The sequence below is a fragment of the Gossypium arboreum genome, chromosome 11 (assembly GCF_025698485.1).
Source record: "Gossypium arboreum isolate Shixiya-1 chromosome 11, ASM2569848v2, whole genome shotgun sequence".
Taxonomy (NCBI): Eukaryota; Viridiplantae; Streptophyta; class Magnoliopsida; order Malvales; family Malvaceae; genus Gossypium; species Gossypium arboreum.
In genome coordinates, this window is record NC_069080.1 from 123,093,970 (window position 1) to 123,113,926 (window position 19,957).

General features: G+C 31.1%; 1 protein-coding gene and 1 long non-coding RNA gene across 4 annotated transcripts in view; both read right to left on the reverse strand.

Moving 5' to 3' along the window:
• LOC108477917 (importin subunit alpha-like) overlaps nt 1-5,948 on the reverse strand; it is a 36,751-nt gene extending 30,803 nt beyond the window's left edge. Inside the window, exons 1-3 of the mRNA XM_053021370.1 lie at nt 5,863-5,948; nt 570-672; nt 301-390 (exon numbers count right to left, since the gene is read on the reverse strand). Of these exons, the coding sequence (XP_052877330.1) occupies nt 301-390; nt 570-672; nt 5,863-5,948 (279 nt within the window). The remainder of the gene's footprint in view (nt 1-300; nt 391-569; nt 673-5,862) is intronic.
• A 1,696-nt stretch (nt 5,949-7,644) lies between these two features.
• On the reverse strand, nt 7,645-9,075 carry LOC128284203 (uncharacterized). 3 transcript variants are annotated; one of them, XR_008274565.1, is made up of 5 exons: nt 8,935-9,075; nt 8,648-8,737; nt 8,243-8,370; nt 8,040-8,145; nt 7,645-7,966 (listed from the first exon to the last, which is right to left on the reverse strand). It is a non-coding gene; the product is annotated as an uncharacterized LOC128284203 (long non-coding RNA). The 3 variants fall into 3 exon arrangements; XR_008274564.1 differs by having other exon boundaries at nt 8,448-8,737; XR_008274563.1 differs by having other exon boundaries at nt 8,243-8,737.
• Between the last annotated feature and the right edge of the window lie 10,882 nt (nt 9,076-19,957).

The following is a 19,957-nucleotide window of genomic DNA, read 5'->3' on the forward strand; positions in this document are numbered from 1 at the left end:
GGTGCAACTCAGTTACTCTACCTGCCATTTTCTCTTCTAAAGCCCCAATTTTATGAGTTGTTAGAGCTGCACATTTCATATCAAGCTTGAAATTACACTACTCGCAAAAGTATACGAAGCCATCACAAATGTCTCTACACTCATCACATGCAGTGAAGTTAAAATCCCAAGAAGTATAGAGGTTAAAAGGGTGGCTAGAATGAAAATGGTGTCCTATCTCATATGACAAAATTAGCACATTTTTCATGTAGGTAAAAATCAGGACATGTCTTTGCAGAAGTAGCTTGAACCATTAAGTACCAGACGACAACCGCTGCAATAATTTTCTCCTTTTAACTCTTCAGTTACTTCATATATTTGGTGAGGGTGGATGATAGGTCGAAACAAACCCTGCACATTTACAAAGAAAAAAAAAATCAGAGAATGAGCAAACTCATTTCTTAATTAAGAAATATAATTACATAAAAAAGTTGGGTTAAGTTTTTTGAGTAGTTGTTCAAGTGATTAGTTATTAATAAAATCATTAGAGAAAAAACATATTGTAACATATTCATAATAAAGTTGCAAACCAGAGTGCAGATGGCATTACTCCCTTCATTCTGCTCCCCAAACAAAGCTTTCTTCCATGGGAGGGGGTGAGAAGGATGGGAACTTTCCCGATGCAACTTTATCCTATAAACCAAACATGTATTAATATTTATTTCATCTAGACTCGGAGAGCTTCACAAATTTAGCTCATATTTTTACTATTAACTTTTAATCTACTTTTTTACAAAGAAATATTTTTAAAAAAGAACAAAATTAAAAAGAAAATCAAAGACATCTATAAATATTATAAATCTTATGTCTGATTATGAAGGTTAAATTAAAGGGTGAAAAATGATCATTACTTGATCAAGTATACATTGAATATGAGCTATGAATGTGCAACTTTGATAATAATACACGGAATCTTTCGAATTTCTTTTATTCTCACAAACATCACAATAATATTTTTCAGAATCATCTTCTCTGATCAATTCTATCTTAAAAGTGGATGTCTGATATTTATATGTAGCTGAAGATTGTACAACACATTGCAATTGGAGACTAAAATGGCATTGCACACAGCGATAAACGCTAGCACCACCACAATGCTTTCCACATGCTTTGCAATATGGATCTTGCACTTCCTCAGCTTCCTTAAAACTAAAATCTTTGAAAAAAGTGAGAAGGTGATGGTGGCAGTCAAGTTTTAGGGAAGGCGAGAGTTTACGCGAGAGTTTTAGGGAAGTGAGAATTTTATGGAATGCGAATAAATAAAATAAAAGTTATCATTAGGTGTAAAAGATAGCATATGATTTCAGGTTAGGAATTCAAAACCCAAACCTTTAAATTAAAATATTAAGGTTACATCTTATCTTTGGTTTTTGCATATAAACTAATTTTAAATTTCAACCCAGAATTTATCTTTTCTAAACAGACAACTTATTAATTTATTTTATGAATGGGATGATATAATTTGAGTATAAGAAAAATTAATAAATATTCATCGTCAGCAGTAAAGGATAAGCTACATGAACACGACAAAAGCTTTAGCCTCAACATCAATAGAATATTACGACACATTGATAACTTATTTTATCACAACTTAAGCACGACATATCTAGCGTGATTGCAAGTAACTATCACAATAAGGAAATGAGTCCAAAATGGTCTAAAATGACAGGTGGGCAAAATCCGTATAACCTTAAATCCTTTTATAGGTAGGAGATATATAATTAAAATTCAAAGTCTTAATTAAAGGTGAACAAAACTCGATTCGATTAGGAAAAGTTGAAAAAAATTTAAACTTTGAGTTAATTGAATCGAGTTTTTCGATTCAAATCGAATAAGTAATTCAAGTTTGAGTTAAAATTACAAAAAAAAAATTACAGAAAAAATTCAAAATAATTTTAAAATTGGAAGTATTGCTTGGGGGAAAGCAAAGGATAGAGTGGGCTAAATGATTTGGAGTTAATAAGGATGGAAAAAGTTACACCTCACCTTTAGTTAAACGACATGCCAAATCTTTTGATGCCATAAATAACTTACGATTACTTTATGCAAAGCCATGATTCCACGTTTGGAATTCATAGCCCAATATTAAGATTCGTATTTATAAATTTTAAAAAAATTTAAGTTTTATGAAGTTGATTTTGTTGAGGATAATACGAAATTATAAAATAAAATTTTAAAATTTAAAAGGAGATTAAATTATTTAATTTTATTAATTTTAAAATTATAATAATAAATTAGTTGACATTATCGAGGAGAACATTTTTTATTATGTACTGCTTTAGTTTTTATCACTTTTTCATTTTAATTCTTAAAACTTCTTTTACCCGGATCAAGACTTCAAAAAAAATTTTTTTTTTTAATGACCAAAATGAAAACAATCTAGAAGTTGGGTGACGCAGTTAAGGATTTAACACTTAGGTGACTAAAATGAAAGCACGCTAAAAATTGGGTGACAAAATTGCAAGGGTTTTTTTAGCTGACCAAAATGAAAGTATCATAATAATTGAGTGACCAACTAGGTAATTTACCTAATAAGGTATATTATTATAAGGTTACTTTTGTCTGCACGGGCATTAATAAAATATTATCTTCACCACTCCAACTAATACTTTATTTAATTTTTTGTACATATTAATATTATGACACAAACTTTTTCACCCATATCATTTGTATCTATACTATTACTTAAGTTATTGAGTGAGTTTGTGTCACGAGTCAATCGAGCATCAACTCGGTTAGGAAAATTATAAAAAATATTTTTTAATTAAAATAAGTTATATTAGTCGAGGGTATTTTAATATTTTTATTTAAAAACAAAAAAAATGCATATGGAGAGATTTGAACTCATATAAATGGAATTGGTAAAACTTTAAATTTGCAATTCAACCACTTTATCCGTGACTCAAACTCTTGGTGTTGGTTCGCTTCAACATATTGGGTACAAGAAGGATCCTCGTTCCAGCACATGGGTAAAGGTTGCTCAATCCAAACCAAATGATGATAAAGATGACAATGTTGAAGGAGGTGATCTGGTTCCACACCTCCCAAGCCAACTCCACCACAAGACGCTAGCTAGTTTTCGGCCGAGACTTCAACTGTCCTCAGCGCAATTGGGTCATTGCGAGATGACATTGGCTCATTACGAGATGTAGTTAGTGGCATAGACGCTAGGATGACTACGATAGAGGAACATATAGCTTATCTTATGTATCAATTTCCTCCGCCGCAGCCTCCTCAAGATAGCTAGGGCTCATCTTGCATATCATGCATTTTCATGGTTTAATTAAATGGTTTACATTGTTTTCCTTTTCCTATTTATATGTTTGTTGCTTGTTTGTCGCACTTAAATGTTAACTTCGTATTTTGAGATACTTTGGAGCTTGATGTTAATTCTTTGTTCTTCATTGCTTTATATTTTTGGACTAACCATTTTCTATCTCCTTACGCTTTATTTTGGTTTGTTTTGATATAACAAAAGGAAGGAGAAAAGGTAAATTGGTTGGTAATTCATCTCTACAAATTTGTGACCATTTTTCAAAAACAAAATCGAGCCTTTAATTGAAATTGATTTTAAAAAAGGAGAGTACTTTATTCAAAAATAAATTTACCACAATGTTTTGTTATATAAAAAGGAGAGATTGTTAAGTTAAGTTTTAATTTGATAAAAGTGTTGATATAACAAATATAATGTTTTTGAATAAAACTTGTTTTTGAAATAAAATTTTTAAATTTCAAAGTAAAAATTTGTTTCAAAATATTTGTAAGAGATAAAATTTTAAATATAATCTTTCAAACACTTACAAAATATTTTGGAACTTGTTCAAATTGATTAACAAAATTTTCAAACATTTATCAAGCGTTAAAATGCTCACAGGGGATCAAAGTATCGATACCCTATATAAGGTATCTACACCTCTGCCTGGTATGGATACCAATTTAAGCTTCAAAGTTATCGATACCGATACCGTCTCCAAGGTATCGATTCCTCATAGCAAGTATCGACACATCCTATATTGTATCAATACAATAGGCTTTAACGACCACTTAATTGAGGCATTAAATACCCAAAGTATTGATACCCTCTAGAGGTATCGATACTGTCGAAACCATTTTTTATTTTGAAAAACGGGGATCGACTTTAAAACAAAGATGGAATCGCCACCGATCCTTTTTGTTTAGGTGTGATCAGATCACATAATAAAATATTTTATTTCATTAAAATATATTTTATTTCATTAAAATATTGACTTTGGCATATGAAAATCAAGAAAATGGGTTCGGGAGTACGTTACGTACGAGAAAGGATTAACACCCTCGCAACACCCAAAATTGGTACCTAATTGATTAATTTATGTCTTAATGTCAAAAAATTTGAAAAGATTTTAAAATATAATTTATTTTAAAAGCATTTGAATAACTTGAATTAGATGTTAAGATTCTCTTGTCCCAAGGAAATAAAAATATCATATCCAGCACGTTAGGGTACGACCTTTTGAGCCCTCGGAATCAAGATCATCTTTTGATTTCCAAAATTCATGCATAGAAATTTTAAAAGGATATTTAGCTATTTGGTCAACGGGAAATCGAAACTCAACACGTTAGGGCACGATTCCTCGAATGTCTAAACACGAAATATTGCCTTGTTTTTTAATTGAAGAAAAACACGGACGGAATTTTAAAAGGGTATTTGGTCAAACGGGAGATCGAAACCCAGCACGTTAGGGCACGATTTCTCGAATTTCCAAACACGAAATATTTTCTTGCTTTCGAAAGGTCCCTTTATTCACTATTTAAAATAAAAAAAGAGTTGATGATTTAATTAAAAGATAATTGATTGGACTAAAACATTTAAATGGCCATTCATAGTAAAAGAAATTTACAACATGCATAATATGAATATGAAAATAACAACGAAAACGGTAATAACAACTATAACAATAATAAATCATGCAGGTAACGGCAAAAGCATTAAGGACATACTAAAAGCACAATAGAATAAAAATAAAGTAATAAAGGATAATAATAGGAAAAAATACATGGTTAATGACAAAAACACAAAAAGGAAACAAAAGAAAACAAAAAAAATGGCAAAAGAAGAAAACAAGAAAAATAAGAAATAAAAGGAACAATTTAAATATAAAAAGGACTAAATTTAAAATAAAATATCTTTAAAAAATATATTAGAGGATATACATAAATGATAAAATAAGATATATATAATTTTAGGTAATACTAGTGTTGCAAAAGTAATTAATTTGGTAACATAATAATAAAATAAATAAGTAAAACAAAAAGAAAGTATAATAATATTATTTAATTTAATGATAAAGTAACAAAAATAACAAAGAAAGGATTAAATTGAATTTTTAAACAAAAAGTGAGGCAAATCTGAAATACGAAGGAAAGGGGAGGACTGATTTGAACACGCGAATAATATGGAGGGACTAAAAGGGAAATTCTCCCTTCTCCACCTAAACGGCGTCGTTCATATAAGGACTAAAATGTAAGCGTAGTAAATTATGGGGTAAAGATTAAAGAATAGAAAAATGCGATGGGAGCTGATTGAAATACACTGTAAAAGCGGAAGGACTCGAGCCATAAATATCCCAAAAGCCAAAAGAAATGTGTGGATCCTTCATCAATCGGGTCGGGTCGCACGGGTTTTGGCGTGAAACGACGCTGTTTAAGTGTCTAGGGGAAACAGTCAAAACGGTGCCGTTTCAAACATTTATTTAAACCAAAAAAAAATTTTAACTTCATTTCTGCCTAATGCCTTAAAAAATTTTCAAAACACTGTTTTTTCTCCTAATTAGGCCATCGAACCCAGCGAGATCCACGGTGGCCACCGGTCGCCAACAACGACCTCCGCCATGCCCGGTGGCCAAAAATCGCAAAAAAAAAGCCTCCATTTTAACTCTAGACCTAGATCTAAGGGTGAAATCCTTAAAAAGGCTCCCATTTACCACCTTGCGTACCTACTTTGAAACCCGAACAAAACTCCAATGAGTTTCTAGGGCTTTCACGACAAAGGAAAAACTCCGATGGTGGCGAAGGACAAAGGAAGCGGTAAGTTTTTCTTTTTATTATTTCCTTTATAAAATATATGTGACAATACACAAAGAAACAGAGAAATGAATCACCTTTTCGACTTGAAAATTTCAGTTTTTCTATTGATTGCTTTGTATGCGTAAAAAAAATACATAGATTATTACATGGCTTTTATAGCCGAAAATAGAGAAAAAAAAAGGAAAATACAAATTTGTTTGTTTTTCCTCTTTGTTGTGCTGTTGTTTTTGCATTTGCTTGCAGGTGCTTGGCCAGTTGTGGCGTACGGAGGAGGCGACGTGGCGCGCGGTGACACGGAGGGTACGGAGCCAGGCTATGGACGCACGGAGGTCATACATGGGGGTGTTGCCTGCAGCGCACCTAGGGAACCTAGGGTTTCTGAAAGTGTTTTAATTTTTGGGCCATTTGAGCCATGTATTTCTGGTCTAGGTTTTAGGTTTGTGTATTTGGATTAGGTTTATTGCTGGGCTTGTTTAGTTTTTGTTGCTGGGCTATGTAAGAAATGGACTGATGGACTTTAATCTATTTTGGTTTTTTTGTTTTGTTATTTAATCATTTCATGGGCCCGGGAAAATTGGGCCATTTACAGATACATGTTTTTAAATGCCAATGTTGATATGTAAGAAATGATCACTTTGTCGCTAAGATCTGTTACATCCCAAACGACAATCCGACGTGACAGTTAAAATAAGTTTTAACTGCCAATATTGATATTCAGCTAGGATGAGAAAAGTTAAATTTTTTTAGGCAAATAGAATACAAAATTTTACCCTAAAACCCAGTTTTCTTTGGTTTAAAAAGACGGAACAATTGTTTTTTTTTTTTATCATCAAAGAAGAGAAATGGACATACCAACCTCTATACATGCTTGCTATTGTGGTTGCCTACAATAAACAAATAAAAAAAGATAAAACATATCTTTTTTGTCAGTCACTTATAACAAAAAAACAAAAAGATAGACCACCTTTTTGCAAAAAAAAAAACATAATATTTGAACCTAAAACTCAAGTAAAGAACAAAAAAATCCCATTATTTACTGTAATCTATGCTTGGACCCTCCATTGAATTGATCATTTGTTCTTCCATTTTGAATAAAAAATCTAATCAATTGATGGAGCACCTAATTTGATTTCTACTATTCGATTCAACAAAGATGACGATAAAAATGGATGGTTTTTTCAGTCAAAATAAAAATGAAAATTAAAAGATAGAGGAGACCAAAAGTTATTTTTTTCAGTTCAAGGATTAATTTGATGCATTAGTTTTGATTATTTCAGGAAACCAAATTAATATTTTCCTTTAATTAATATATAAAATTCAATTAATTAACTTTATTTAATTAAAAAATCAATTAATTTACTTGGCTAGACATTCATGTTGACATTTAAAACTCATTTTAACTGTCACGTAGTACTGCCGTTTGAGAAGTAACGGATCTTAACAACAAAGCGACCATTTCTTAACAAAATGATAATGTAAGTGACTACACATTTCAAACATAAGTGACTAAATATAATCTGAGGCAAACAAAAGTAACTATTTTAATAATTTACCCATAATTTTTTAATTCCTTTTATTAAAAAAATCCTTTTACTACAAATTTACTTCTTCGGAAACATGGTTGGATGTATACTAACATCAGCAAAGTGTAAAGAAGGCTTGAGGCATAAATGTATTTTTAATTTTAACTTTGTGATTTCAATAATTAAAGCTGTGATTGGTTACCACACAATTAATTATAATACCAATATGTCTTGAGAACTTCCATAGCCTTTTCATAATTCTCGGTGCCATTATAATACTGGCAATGCTTGATATTCCCTCGACCTTCTGCAACAATGCTTGATATTCTCTCGACCTTCTGCAAAATTGATCATTTGTGCATAGAGATTCACTCCTCCAGTAATGCCCATATTTTTATCAGCTTTTCTTACCTTCAGAATATTTTCAAGCCCTTGTAAGCAAACTGTAAAAACCTCTGGATCGAAGTAGAAGAGAAGATCACACAATTGCTTGATGCAACCTTGACTTACAAGGAATCTGAAATATGTGACATGCCAAGATGAGATAGTTTATCATTCATACTCTACTAAGTCATGATTCCCTTAAAATATAATATAGGAAACCATTTTTGTACCTGATCTGATCATGAGTCCCACCAGATGTAGCATTTGAGATGGCTTTTGCAGCTTGTTCCTTAATATCAAATTCAGCATTTTGAAGCAAATCAACTAGAGGAGCAATAATATTAGCTTCAATTATAGCCTGTAAAATTCATACCATTACCCATCATTTCATTATACAAATCAACGTAAATAAAACCTTAGGTTCGAAATTGATACTTGTATCTGCTCTTCATTTCTTGCTGTGATATTTGAGATTGTCGAACAAGTAACCACCTCGATGCTCTTTCCATAATTATTTGTCAAAAGTTTTAAAAGGCATGGCAATGCCCGATGACTTATAGCACACTTTGTAGCAACAAGGTTTGCCCGTTAATGAGAAAAAAAGATCATCTTTAACAACTAAATCCAAACAATACCTGAGTTTGCACATTATCTCCGGTAACAACAATATTTCTAACTGTATAAAGAGCAGGAGTTATCACCAAAGGAGAAGGGTGCTATCAATTCTTTAAGAAAAAAGAAAAAGGAAAAACATTAAAAACCCAGAATAAAAGAACCCATAAAATATATGAATCACAACAACCCAAAGCTCGTATCCATTAAAAAGAAAAGTAAATTTAATCAGACAACAAAAATTAAACATTTTTATAACAAATTTAAACAGGAAATGAAAGAGGAAAAAGACCCAAAAAGATTTGCTTACCGACATGAATTCTTGACAGAGAGACTTTTTATTGTGATGGAAAAAAGAGAGATATGGGAAATTAGAGAGAGAGAAAATGAGAGTTTTTTAGAGAGAGATTGAAAGATATTCAATAGAATGGAATGGAATTTTTGGGAGGAAAAAGTCAAAGAGAAAAAGAGAATAGCCGGAGAGGGGATAACCAGCGTTAGTTTTAACGGATAAACGGCGAGGGGGAACAGGTGGAATTGAACCGGAGGCGTTGATGACACCGTTAAATATAACGGAACGATAAGATGAACCGGCAGACGGCTTGATGATAGATTGTTGGGTTTTCTAAGGCTAATAATTGCTTATATATAAAAATAAATAAATAAATTTGTATTTATATTTTTCTAAATAACCCTAAATAAATGGTTAATTTTATTGGTTAGGTAAAAATATAGACCTCACAAATAGGATTAGACAAAAAAATAACATATGTTTAGAAAACGGGCCACGCCTTGTGTAAATTTTTTTGATCTGAGTCTGGTCCGACCTAAATTTGCAAAAAAAAGAAAAACTGTTATTTTGCTGTCATTTTGCTATTATATTACTACTATTTTTTTGTTATTATTTGAATATTATATAACTCTTATTTTATTGTTAATTTTGTTATTATTTTAGAGACATTTGCTTGTTAAGTTACACCTATATTAGTGTTCTTTAAGTAAGACTTTTTAGTTTATTTCAATTGGTCGGAAACATTTATTTTAACGTTTTAGTATTTTTGATGTATTATATTTTTTAATTTTATATAAAAATAAAATAAAAAATTTTAATACAAACCAAGCCCAGATTTAACATCTATAATTCGAGTCGAACTTGGGTAAATTTTAAGCCCATTTTTTAGGTCGGACAGGACTCGAGCCTAGAATTTTGTTAGGGCCCATTTTGAACCTAACTCGACCTATAGGCAGATCTAATAAAAATAGTATAAGAACTCAATTGTATTTTTAAAGAAATCTTATATAATTGAATAGTATATCACATTATCTTCATTATGGTAATTTATTCTATTTTTAGACCTTCAATTTATAAATTAAAGATGAAGATAGAAAGAAGTATAATCAATATTTAAATGTAGTTTTATTTTAGGGTTACATATAAAATTAGTGTTGAAACCATCCTTCGAAATTTAAAATTTAGTAAAAAATGAGGGAATCGACTTTTGAAAAACAAATACATGGAGTCGCCACCGATCTTTTTGTTTAGGTATGATCGGATCACCTAAGAATTTAATTATTTTAATAAAACATTTTTTGATTTACTAAAACAATGATTTTGGTCTACAAACTTTGAAAAAGCAGGCTCGGGAGTCGGTTACATATAAGGAAGGATTAGCACCCTCACTACGCCCAAAATTGGTACCAAACAGATTAGATATTGTCCTTATGTCTGAAATAAAAAATGTTTTTGAAATGTGGTTCTTTTTTAATAACATTTGAGTAACCCAAGTTGGTTATCAAAAATCTTCTTGTTCCGACGTCCGAAAGTTTATAATTTGAAAATCACAAAAGGATGCTCAACCATTTAGTCCAACGAAAAACCGAAACCCAGCACAGTAGGGCATGATTCCTCGAATTTCTGAACATTGACCATTGCCTCGCCTTAGAAAAATACGAGTGAAATTACGAAGAGACATTCGATTATTTTGAACAAATGGGAAATTGCAACCCAGCACGATAGGGCACTATTCCCCGAATCGCCAAACATCGAGTATTTTTTTTGTTTTAAAGGGTTTTTAGAAAACGTGAGTGAAATTCCGAAGAATACTCGATTGTTTTGAACAAATGAGAAATCACAACCCAGCACGATAGGGCATGATTCCCGAATTGTCAAACACCGAGTATTGCGTTCGTTTTAAAGGATTTTTGGAAGACATGGGTGAAATTTTGAAGGGACTTTCGATTACTTTGAGCAAACGAGAAATTGTAACCCAATACGTTAGGGCACGATTCCACGAATTGTCAAATATTGAATATCGCCTTTGTTTTAAATAATGGTGAACTAGCTTAAAACGTCTTAATTTGATTTGAAATAAGACGAAATTAATCATAAAAAGAATTGAATTTTACGAAACCACATTTCAAAAACAAGGTGGAAAACGATGATATGAGGTAATAGGCACATACGAGATACCACGCTCGATGAATGGGAATATTAATCAACTAGCGGAATAAGCAGTTAAATATAATTAACCTAGAAATTATAACCTAATTTCAATCATGTATGAAGAGTAATTAACATACTAATAAGATGAATGCCATGCAAGGAATATATATATATATATATATATATATATATGCTATAATATAAAACAACCAACAAAGCATATGCAAAACAAAATGGAATTTAGGAGTCAAAGTGGTATAAGGTTAATAAACTCAGGCTATATAAGTTGACAAGTTTGAATAAAAACTAGGAATATATATAACTATTGAAATAAATATTAGAAAGTGAAAGTTTGAATTAAATTGTATGTAAAATAATTTAAACACAAATTCATTTAAAAGTTGACAAAGTACATGATTATTTTAATAATACATAATGCAAAAGAATAATAAAGGTACAAGAGGGACATAACACACAAAATAGATAAAAAAAAACATATGTACATGTATATCAAAATAGTATTTAAATGTGAAATTTTAAATCAATACAATATATAGTAGAATATGTTAAAAAACTTATGTACGTAAATATATATATGTACACATATAGAAGAATTTAAGAGAATTCATAAAATAATTTAGTATGAGACTAAATATGTATATATGATTAAATTATTAATTATTCATGAACAAATATATATGAAACATTCGAACAAGTGTTATATAAATATTTTAAATAATATAGTAAAAATGAACTACAAAATGGTGGTTAAAAAATATATAAAAAGGGTACTGAAATAGCTCAACAAATATATAAAAATATTATTTATCAAAAAATATATATAAAAATATTAAGCACTTTAAAGTAATAAATATTACAGATTACAAACTTTAATTAGAAATATACATGTACAGATAGATATATATATATATATATATATATATATATAGAACATTTAAAGAAATATAGTATAAATATCGAAATAACATGATATAAAAAACCTCAAACTCATTGTACAAAGAATACTATAGGTATAAAATCATGGATCTAATAATGTGTATAGATTAAGTATATGTACCAATATATAAGTAATAATAATAATAATAATAATAATAATTTAAACGATATGTAAATGTGTATACAAAACATATTAAAATAACAAAAACATATGGATTTAGTAATGTATAGATTAATATATATAGATCAAATACATGAATATTAATAGCTTGAATGGTACATAGAATATATGGATTTTCTTTTTAAGAATATATATATTAGAAAATGTGAATAGGTTCAAAAGAGGTCATATGTATAAAATAATATAAGGTTAATAATATATGAAATGAAGAAAAATAACTTTAATATAAAATATACGTATATACATATTAACATTTAAACAAGAGATTGTATAAGAATATTAAAATAGCTTAATGCAAAAAAGAAATTCAAAGTGATGACTATACAAAACAAAACAAAATTATGCATGTAAAAATATATATGTATATAGAAAATAAAAAGTATAAAAAACCGAAATATTAACATAATAAAAAAATCTTCAAAACCATTATACGAATAAGCAATTAAGAATAAAATTATAAGCTAAAAGGATTTAATTAGATTCAATCCAAAACCAAAGGGATAATTTGAAAATGAGGTAATAATAAAAGGGGCCGATAAGTAAAGTGAGCAAATGTGTAAGGGCTCAAACTAGAAATAATCCAGGCCCTAAAACGCTGCGTTACAATTCGGACCCATTTGCTAACGATTGCAAATTACAAGGGTAATTAAAATAAATAAAGAAAGAAAGAAACACAAATGAGAGCTGAATGAAACGTGGTGCAACAAAGAGGGAGTGATGCTGCAAATAATCCCTCATCGCGAAAACGCGCGGGTCATCGGGGCAGCTAGTCGGATCGGGTTGGGGCTCCACCAGACGACGTCGTTTTTGGGCCATTGAAACGGGCCTGAAACGGCGTCACATTTGACCCTTTAAAAGGGCTGAAAACCGAATCATTAGGCCAAACAAACCCTAGCCTCCCCTTTTCTCCAGCCAAACTAAGCCAAACCCCTTTGGCCATGGCCCCATCGCAGCTTACAACGGACGCCTTCGTCCCTCACCGTCGATTTACAACCCTGCGATTCCTCCTCCACGTTCGACTTCAACGAGGCGAGGAATAACCAATGGCGGATTTACGAGGTAAGGTTTCGCCCTTCTCTTTTCTTTTATTTGTTTTCGAAATAAAATAAGAAAAAGTAAAACAAAATACAAAGCAAGAGAATGACCACAAAGAGAAAGCCCGGAGATTTAGATCGAAAAAATCGCCTTCCGATATTGGTTGTTTTTTGTATTGTCTATTGTGTATTCGTGAAATATGCCTTCCTCCTTTTACAATTGATAATCTTTGTGGCTTTATAGCCGAAAAAAAAGATCCAAAGAAAATACAACAAACTTCTATGCTATATGTTTTTTCTCTTTGTCGTGCTGTCTCTTTTGCATTTGTTCGCAAGTACGAATGTACGGAGCTTGGTGGTTGTACGGTGCTGCGCTGGCGGTGAGGACGAAGGGCTGCTTGGTGGCTACTGCGGCGCCTAGCAGAAACCCTAGGGTTCTGAGTGCTTAATGTTTTTGGGCTTGTCGGGCCGTGTAACTTTGGGCTAGGTTTTAGGATTTTTTGGGCCTTATTGGGTTGATGTCACTGGGTTTTGTAACTGGACTGTTTGGTTTTATTTATTTGTTTTTAATTTTGGTTTTTGGTTGTTGGGCCCGAGCAGATTTGGCCCATTACAATTAGTACCTAAACTTATTTACCTCTATCAGATTGGTACTTATGATTTTTTTTTCTAAATTGGTATCCAAATTTTTTTTCCATCCATTAGTTTGGTACTAAGCCTAATGACATTAAAATTTTATTGACGTAGTAGCATTAGCTACTAAGATGTTGCCACGTGTCACACTCCCAAAACCCTTTTATCTTTTCTTTAATTAAAAATAAAAAAAAAACAAAAATTAAGAAAAGGAAACGATTGAGATTGCCCAAATTCAAAGCTTTTTCCCCAGAAAATATCGGCTGTAACTTTAATTTTCTTCCTCTTCTTCATCAAATTTTCAATTTTTTTTTGTTTTGCTGTTTAGTTGTCAATTAATCATTCCTTCTTGATTTAAATCCTCAATTTTTATTTTTCTTCTTCTTTTTGGTTCAAATCAAAACCCCATACCCAAAATCAAAACCCTCATTTCTCCTTCCTTCCCCTAATCTCTCACCACCCCCTCTCTCTCTCAGATCTTTCTTCGTTTCCTTCTGTATCTTTGGGGTTTTAATTTCTTCTTCATCTTATCGTTCTTTTATCTACTATATCTAGCTAGGGTTTTTTTTCATATTTTTTTTGTTATGTCGATTTTTGTAAATATGGATAAACCCGATGGCAAACTTCATAACAACTTCTTCTTATCCTCCTCAAATTTCTTTCCTCAGTTCCTTCTTTTCTTTTTTGATTTTCCTCCTATTGAGTAACTTTTTCTTATGTCTTATTGATGAGAGTATTCGAGTGTTTATACATGCTATTATAACTTATAGCATGACCCCACTCTCTTGTCTTGACTCCACTATTCATAATACTGACATTCTGCGCGGATCTCAGACTTGTTGGACACGTGTTTCACTTTAGGTTGCTTGTGGAGCATGCGGTCCTTCTTGTTCCTAGAATTGACATTCTGTGTGGGCTCCAGGCCTACTGGATACGTGTTTCACTCTAGGTTGCTTGCGGTACACGTGGTCCCCCTTCCACGAGCTCCTTGGACAAGTGCAAACTAGACTGTGACCTTCGTTTGGCTCGTGTGAGCTAAACTTGCGAGCTTGCCTTGCGAGTTGGGTCTGCAAAATCCTCTTGATGTCCTCTCACGGTTCACCTCACCCTTTGTCATTTGGCGAAGCCTATCTGGGTCACGAGTGGGTGACCTGGATCCTATTTAGGACTCGGGTTGATGATTACAATTGTATAACATCCTTTTTACTTAATTAGCTTGATTTTATGATGCGAAAAGATGATGAATTTTGCTTTAAAAGTTCCTTTATTATTTTTCCTTCTTGGGTACCAAACAAGTCTTTACTATTATCCTGGTTGATCGCGTCTATGCTACTATTTAATTGCTAAATTAGTTAATGATTTTGCAAATAATGCACTTTTTGATGCATCCCAATATGAATTTTTTGGTCAAAATGCTATGGAAGAGGTGGAGTTAGGGGTCTAGAAGATGATGAACAGGATACAAAAAGTGGGGTTTCTTATTATTATTCCTTTGTCCTTTTGGTTCTCCTTTAGAAACCCAAATATTGGGATGGGGTTTAACAACGTGATGGTGATGAAAGGGAAAGAAAAAAACCAAAGGGATAATGGATAAGTGATAAGATAGATCAACGGGTCAAAGGAGTCTTGGGAGTGTGACATGTAGCGCGTGAGTGGTCAGTGTTGCCACATCAGCAAAATTTTAACGTTGTTAAACTCAGGTTCCAAACTAGTGGACAGAAAAAAAGTTCAGGTACTAATCTAGGACAAAAAAAACCATAGTTACCAATCTAGGAGAAGTAGACAAGTTCATGTACTAATTTTATATTTAACCCTTATATTTATTAAAACATTTTTAAATTAAAGATTAATTTAAATTATTCAATTAATTTGATACTCAATTTTAGAAAATAATCAAAATTAATAGGATTAATTTATGGATAATTATCTTAGTTTTTCAATTTTAGATTAAAAACACTGATTTTAGAAAAATAAAAATAAATAAAAATGTGATAATTTTGGGGTAAACTATTAATATAGTTACTTTTGTTTGCCTCAAGTTACATTTTAGTCACTTATGTTTGAAATGTTACATTTTAGTCAATTACATTATTGTTTTGTTACGAAATGATCACTTTGCCACTAAGATCTGTTACATCCCAAATGACAGTCCAACGTAACAGTTAAAATAAGTTTTAAATAACAATGTGGATATTCTGTTGGGATGAGAAAAATTAAATTTTTTTATGCAAATAGAATACAAAATTTTACCCTGAAACTCAATTTTCTCCAGTTTAAAAAAAAGAGCAATTTTTTTTTTTGTTACCATCAAAGAAGAAGAAATGGACATACCAACCTCTATACATTGAACAAATAAACAAAAATAAAGCATGTCTTTTTTGTCAGTTACTTATAACAAAAAAACATAAAAAGATGGACCACCTTTTTGCAAAAAAATTCATAGTATTTGAACCCAAAACCCAAGTAAAGAAAAAAAAAACCATTATTTACTGTAATCAATGCTTGGATCCTCCATTGAATCAATTATTTGTTCTTCCATTTTGAATAAAAAATCCAACCAATTGATGGAGCACCCAATTTGATTTCTACCATTCGATTCAACAAAGATGACTATGAAATAGATGGTTTTTTCAGTAAAAATGAAAACGAAAATTAAAAGAAAAAGGAGACTAAAGGTTATTTTTTTCCAGTTCAATGATTAATTTGATGCATTCATTTTGATTATTTCGGGAAACCAAACTAATATTTTCCTTTAATTAATTTAGAAAATTCAATTAATTAAATTTATTTAATTAAAAAATTAATTAATTTACTTGGCTGGACATCCATGTTAGCATTTAAAACTCATTTTCACTGTCACGTTGGATTGCCATTTGGGAGGTAATAGATCTTAACGATAGAATGACCATTTCATAATAAAGCGATAATGTAAGACTACACATTTCAAACATAAGTGACTAAATATAATTTGAGGCAAACAAAAGTAACTATTTTAATAATTTACCCATAATTTTTTAATTCCTTTTATTAAAAAAAACCTTTTACTACAAATTTACTTCTTTGGAAACATGGTTGGATGTATACTAACATTAGCAAAGTGTAAAGAATACTTGAGGCATAAATGTAATTTTAATCTGAACTCGGTGATTTTAAAAATTAAAGGTGTGATTGGTTACCACACAATAATTATAAACTTGGAAATGGAAAGAAATATCTAAATATTATTTATTTTCAAATTTAAAGAATTCAATGCAATAAATATAATTATTTGGTCAATCGTTTTTATTCACAAGATTAGAGTAAGTCTTGATTACTAATATCTTAAGATCTTCAATGAATCCCTTGGATGAAACAGGTAGTTCACCCCTACAAAATGAAACTCTGCTTATAAGTGATACTTGAGATTGCCCAACAAGCAAACTTATTGATTCTCTTTTCATAATTATTTTTCAAAAGGTTTAAAAGGTATGGCAATGCCTGCTGATTAATGATACACTTTGTAGCAACAAGATTTGCCCATAAATAAGAAAATAAATCATCTTTTAACAACTAAACCTAAAAAATCTTTAATCTAATTAAGAGGGGTATAAATGTGGCTTTGGTGAGAAAACTAGTTATTAGCAAAAAAAGATATGATAAATGGCAAAAGATACATATCCTAGTAAGATCATTTAAGAATTTGCACATCATTTCTAGTAACAATATTTCTAACTGTATAAAGAGCAGAAATTGCCACTGAAGGAAAAGAGTGCCTGTGAAAGTCCAAAAATTTACGATTTGGGTCAAGAAACCAAACAATAATAGCTCAGAAATAGAATAGATTTTAGAGTCAATCAACAACAACAACAAAAAAAAGTCTAACTCACCTTAAAAGTTCCACTAGATGCCCAAGTAGACCTGCTTCAATAATAGCTTGGATGTTGTCATTTGTGCCATCAGAAAGATATGAGAGTGCCCTACATGCTTTAGCTAAGACGACTTCATCTTTTGAATGAACAAGACGGACTAGTGTAGGGAGTACAAGCTTAACCTGAGTAGTAAGTAAAGGATAATCAGTAAGACAAAAATCAATTTAAACTAAACATTCGTAAGCCTCCAAGCAATATATCTCGCTTTCTAGTTTAATGTTAGTAGTGCATAGCAATGCATAGTTTAGATATCTGACAAACAACCCACCAGATTAGATTTGAAAGATTAATGACATAAAGCAATAAATCGATGATATCATTTGTGATAAATGGAAATATGCCCAGAAGTTGGCATCCGAGGCTGAACTGGTGTGAAAACAAGATCCTTGTCTTTGGAAGCTGTGAAAATTATTATTGATAGTGGGAGTTTGATTGGCTTAGCTTGGAAGGTACATTGGTCGAAAGTGTGTATTATTGCATGACAGTTAGCCTTGCTTAATCTACTTCTGGTCCAAAGTATTGGATTGTGAGGGTGTTTATGTTGTTTGGCTGATGATTTGTTTCAGTGTTTGTGGTTTGTGTAGATATTTGGTTCGTGGGAATGCTCCCTTACTTATGATGGGTTTTTATACGGGTGTTCAAACAATTTAACTGAATGGTTGACCTAATCGAATTAATATTAACTTAACTAATTAAATTTTTAATTCTTTAATCTTTAATTGAATTAAAATTTTTCAAAAAAATTAATCTAACTAAAATATTTTGATTTAATCGATCAATTAATTGAATTAATCAAAATTTATATTTTTTGTTAAAACAAGTATAAAATATATCAAAAATAAATTGATAATATTCATTTGACCAAATTAACTGAATTAAAACTACATGTAATTTGTATTATTAATATAAGTTTTTTAATTCGGTTAATTACTCGATTTCGAACAGAATTAATCGATAACCGAACTTTCAAAAAATTATTAATTGACTTTCGATCGAATCAAATAGGTTAACCAACCGATTAACCAAATTAGATTGATTCGATCGGTTAATTTGGTTTTAACTGAAATTTGAACACTCCTAATTTTTTTTATAGGGAACCACCACTATAAATACTCCCAAGCATAAGGTCCCAAAGCACCAAATACAAAATTTGAAAACAATTCCATCCAGTGATCGAGATTTTCAAGTGCTTAAAAGATTTTAGTGATTTTCGTATAGCTAAATTCAATGACCTCATTGGTGGGTTAATGTGCTCGCAAGTGATGTTAAAACATTCGAAGACAATAGCTGAAGATATTTATATTCGAATTTTCCGCTCCACAATATTGTAAATCGATATTTATTCTTTCAGTTTGCTCTGTTTTGGTTTCTGACTTGTAAGTTGTTACTGCAGTTGTGCAGTTACTTTTAATATATTTATGATTTAACAAGTAAAAAAGCATTGTACTTGAAAAAAGAAGGGACTTAGGGTCAAACCTGATCAAAGGGGGGCTTACAAAACCTTGACAGTGTCCATGTAGCATTTTCCAGCATAGAACGTGAAACAGGTTCATTCAACAGAGCCAACAATGGAAGCAAAGCACGATGGCCAAGGACAAGATCACGACATCTAAGAGAAACAGCAGCAATATTTCCCAATACCAGGACAGCCTGAATTTCGAAACAAAAAAGAATGATATAAGATTACTAAACATTCATACAAGCTTTTGCCTCGTAAAATTAAATGATATTAGAATAATTTCATTTCGTATGCATACCTGCTCACGGACATAATCACTTGGGGAACCAAGTAACTCAACAAAGCGAAGAACCACTCCAGCTTGAATCACTTCCTCAATAGGTGGTCTACAATCTGTAATAAATTGCAAAAGATATGTAAATAATTTAAACTTTATATCACTATTTAAATAAATTTTATTACAAAATAATTTTCTCACCATTTGAAAACAACTTCATGAACCTGGCAACCAAATTTTCCAGCTGCAGTCAAGGAGTGGAACATGATAAGAACAATCCAATGCTCAATCAAGTCAGAAGCAGAACTAATCAACATATCATGCAAATAATTCACGAAGATGGTGATGAGGTAAAACTATGACATAAACAAAAATTAAAGAAATAAGCATGTTAATTATTCATAACAACTCTGCTTTGAAATAAAGGATCCCAGTTTTCAC